This window comes from Gavialis gangeticus, unplaced genomic scaffold, assembly GCF_001723915.1.
Source record: "Gavialis gangeticus isolate Ggan-Ray unplaced genomic scaffold, GavGan_comp1, whole genome shotgun sequence".
In the NCBI taxonomy this organism is placed as follows: domain Eukaryota; kingdom Metazoa; phylum Chordata; order Crocodylia; family Gavialidae; genus Gavialis; species Gavialis gangeticus.
The window spans coordinates 1,535,963-1,538,045 of NW_017728975.1; the positions used below are offsets into that span (position 1 = coordinate 1,535,963).

A 2,083-nucleotide genomic window follows, 5' to 3' on the forward strand; every position below is an offset into this window, starting at 1 on the left:
TGTGACCTAGACAAGAAAACTTGAAGTTAGAACCAGGAGGCACTACCATAGAATACTAAAAACAATAATACAATAATATAAAGTATTATTGAATGTACTCCAGATTTTTTGTAAGAACCACTGACTTTTCTTTCAGCCAAGTATAGCTACTTAGCTACCTTTTTAGTTTAAAAGCGTGCTTTTACTCTGACAAGTGGCTATATATGATGTGTACTTTTCAGCACATCAGATCTGCTGCTTATTTGTGTTCAAAGTCATATCAGTGTAGCAAACCAACAAAAATAAGCCTTTTTAATGCTTCCTTCTGTTGGTTCTGTAAGTGAAAATACCTAAGGAGCAATGACCTTGATTCTATTCATTCTTTTAAATCATCATCAAAACTGTTTACTTAATTTTACTTGTAAGAACAACCTATTTCTAGCAACCCAACTGAGGGCAGTGAATTGCAATTTACCCTATAAGCCTTTTTATAAAGTAGTGATCATCTGTGGATTTGTCTAACTTGAAATATTCCATTGTATTAGAATATTACCCTCAGAAGAATGTAAAGACAGAAACTTTATTTTTAATGCTGTGTTTGTTAGATGTGGTCACTTAACATAATATGTAACATGGCAATCCCTTACTCAGTGGTTAACATCATGGTAGTTTACCCTGAAGTCAGGGTGATATTTTAACTTAATTTCCCAGTAAGGACTAGGTCTACGTGAAAGACAGAATCCAGTCTGGCAGACCTCAGCCCAACCTGAGTTTAGCAGTTTTTCTGTGGTATCACAAAAACATTACAAACATGAAACTCCACAACACCATTTCTACAGTCACTTTTAGATTAAGCTTTAATTTAGTTTATTCAACCAAATTCACCCTTAGTGTAACTTCCAGGATCAGTGAAGTTGCACCAGGAACAAAAGACTGTTCTCCTGTTCTCCATTTTGTGCCACAGAGGTCCAGACCTTAGAAAATGAATTTTTTAGCTTGCTATACTGCATGTTTCTGCATTCATGTAGAATTAATCTTACTTTCATTGCATTTTTTACTTGGATATAAAACACAGTACAGAGATGGCCCCCTGTATACAGGTAAGCAAGCAACAGTTAATAACAAACCTTTTCATGAAACTGTTCTGGAGTATTTTTATCAAGTTGTTGTAATGACTAAAATCTTTTTTTTTTAACGACAGTTGCAGTTTTGCAAACTTGTGCAATTGTTTCCTACAATCTACTTGACATTTCTTTAATAAAGATGGTGTAAGGGTCTCCTCCTTGCTAAATTCGCTACTTTTGAACCTATAGCTCATTCTTTCCACCTTGACAGCCCATTCTCACTGATGTTAACATACACTGTCTGTTGCTAGTTCTCCTCAAATATCTCTTTCTGTGGATCTCTCTCCTTCCTCGGTCTTCTCCATTCCTCCCTTTTCAATCACTTCTGTTAATGCTATGTTAACGGTTGCTATGCTCCTCAAAGTTTACATGACAAGATAGAAGAAAGATTAAAGAAAAATGTAAACACATCCAAATGCTTTTGCTTTTCCTCAGCATCTCTAAAATTAATTCTTGTCTTTCTGTTCTCAGAATTCTGGTCCTCATTACACCTCAGCTTGCAACACTATCCTTTCTGGCCTTGAATACATACACATTTGTCCTCCTCCACATACACAAAATATATCTGTCAATATCATTCTGCATTTAAAATACGAGATATTTACACTAATTAGCATTCAGCTAAATGAAGACCAAAAAAAGGAGCCACATGCTTTTTACCTTGAAGCTCTCTGCCTCTTTTTGTAAACACTGAAACCAAGGTAAAACCTAGAGAACTGCTGATGATAAAGGTGCACATTAAGATTTGATTTGAAGTAGCTCCTGTGTTGTCTGTATTTGCATTTGGCATATACCTTATATTCTTTTCTCTTAATAGTCAAAGATATTTGTGATAAAAATACTAAGGAGAGAAAAAATTGCGACTTCAGTTTGCCCAATTTTTAATTAAAAAGATCCATAGTTTTAGAGACTGGGAATATTACAGTTGATAAAACAGGAGTTCCATACCTACAGGCTGGGGAACTCCCTTCTCGTCAGTG

General features: G+C 35.2%; 1 protein-coding gene across 5 annotated transcripts in view; it reads right to left on the bottom strand.

Annotated features, from left to right (window-relative positions):
- ACYP2 (acylphosphatase 2) overlaps positions 1–2,083 on the bottom strand; it is a 143,597-nt gene that overhangs the window by 110,410 nt on the left and 31,104 nt on the right. The window contains exons 4-5 of one of the 5 annotated variants that reach the window (XR_002095776.1): positions 865–1,069; positions 12–763 (exon numbers count right to left, since the gene is read on the bottom strand). The exons of 3 other annotated variants lie outside the window; for them this stretch is intronic. Coding sequence is in view for 1 of the 2 variants with exons in the window: in XM_019508126.1 (XP_019363671.1) it covers positions 1,000–1,069 (70 nt within the window). In the remaining variant the exon portion in view is untranslated. Of the gene's footprint in view, positions 1–11; positions 764–808; positions 1,070–2,083 lie in introns of those variants that run through there. One more of the 5 variants, XM_019508126.1, reaches the window with a different exon arrangement.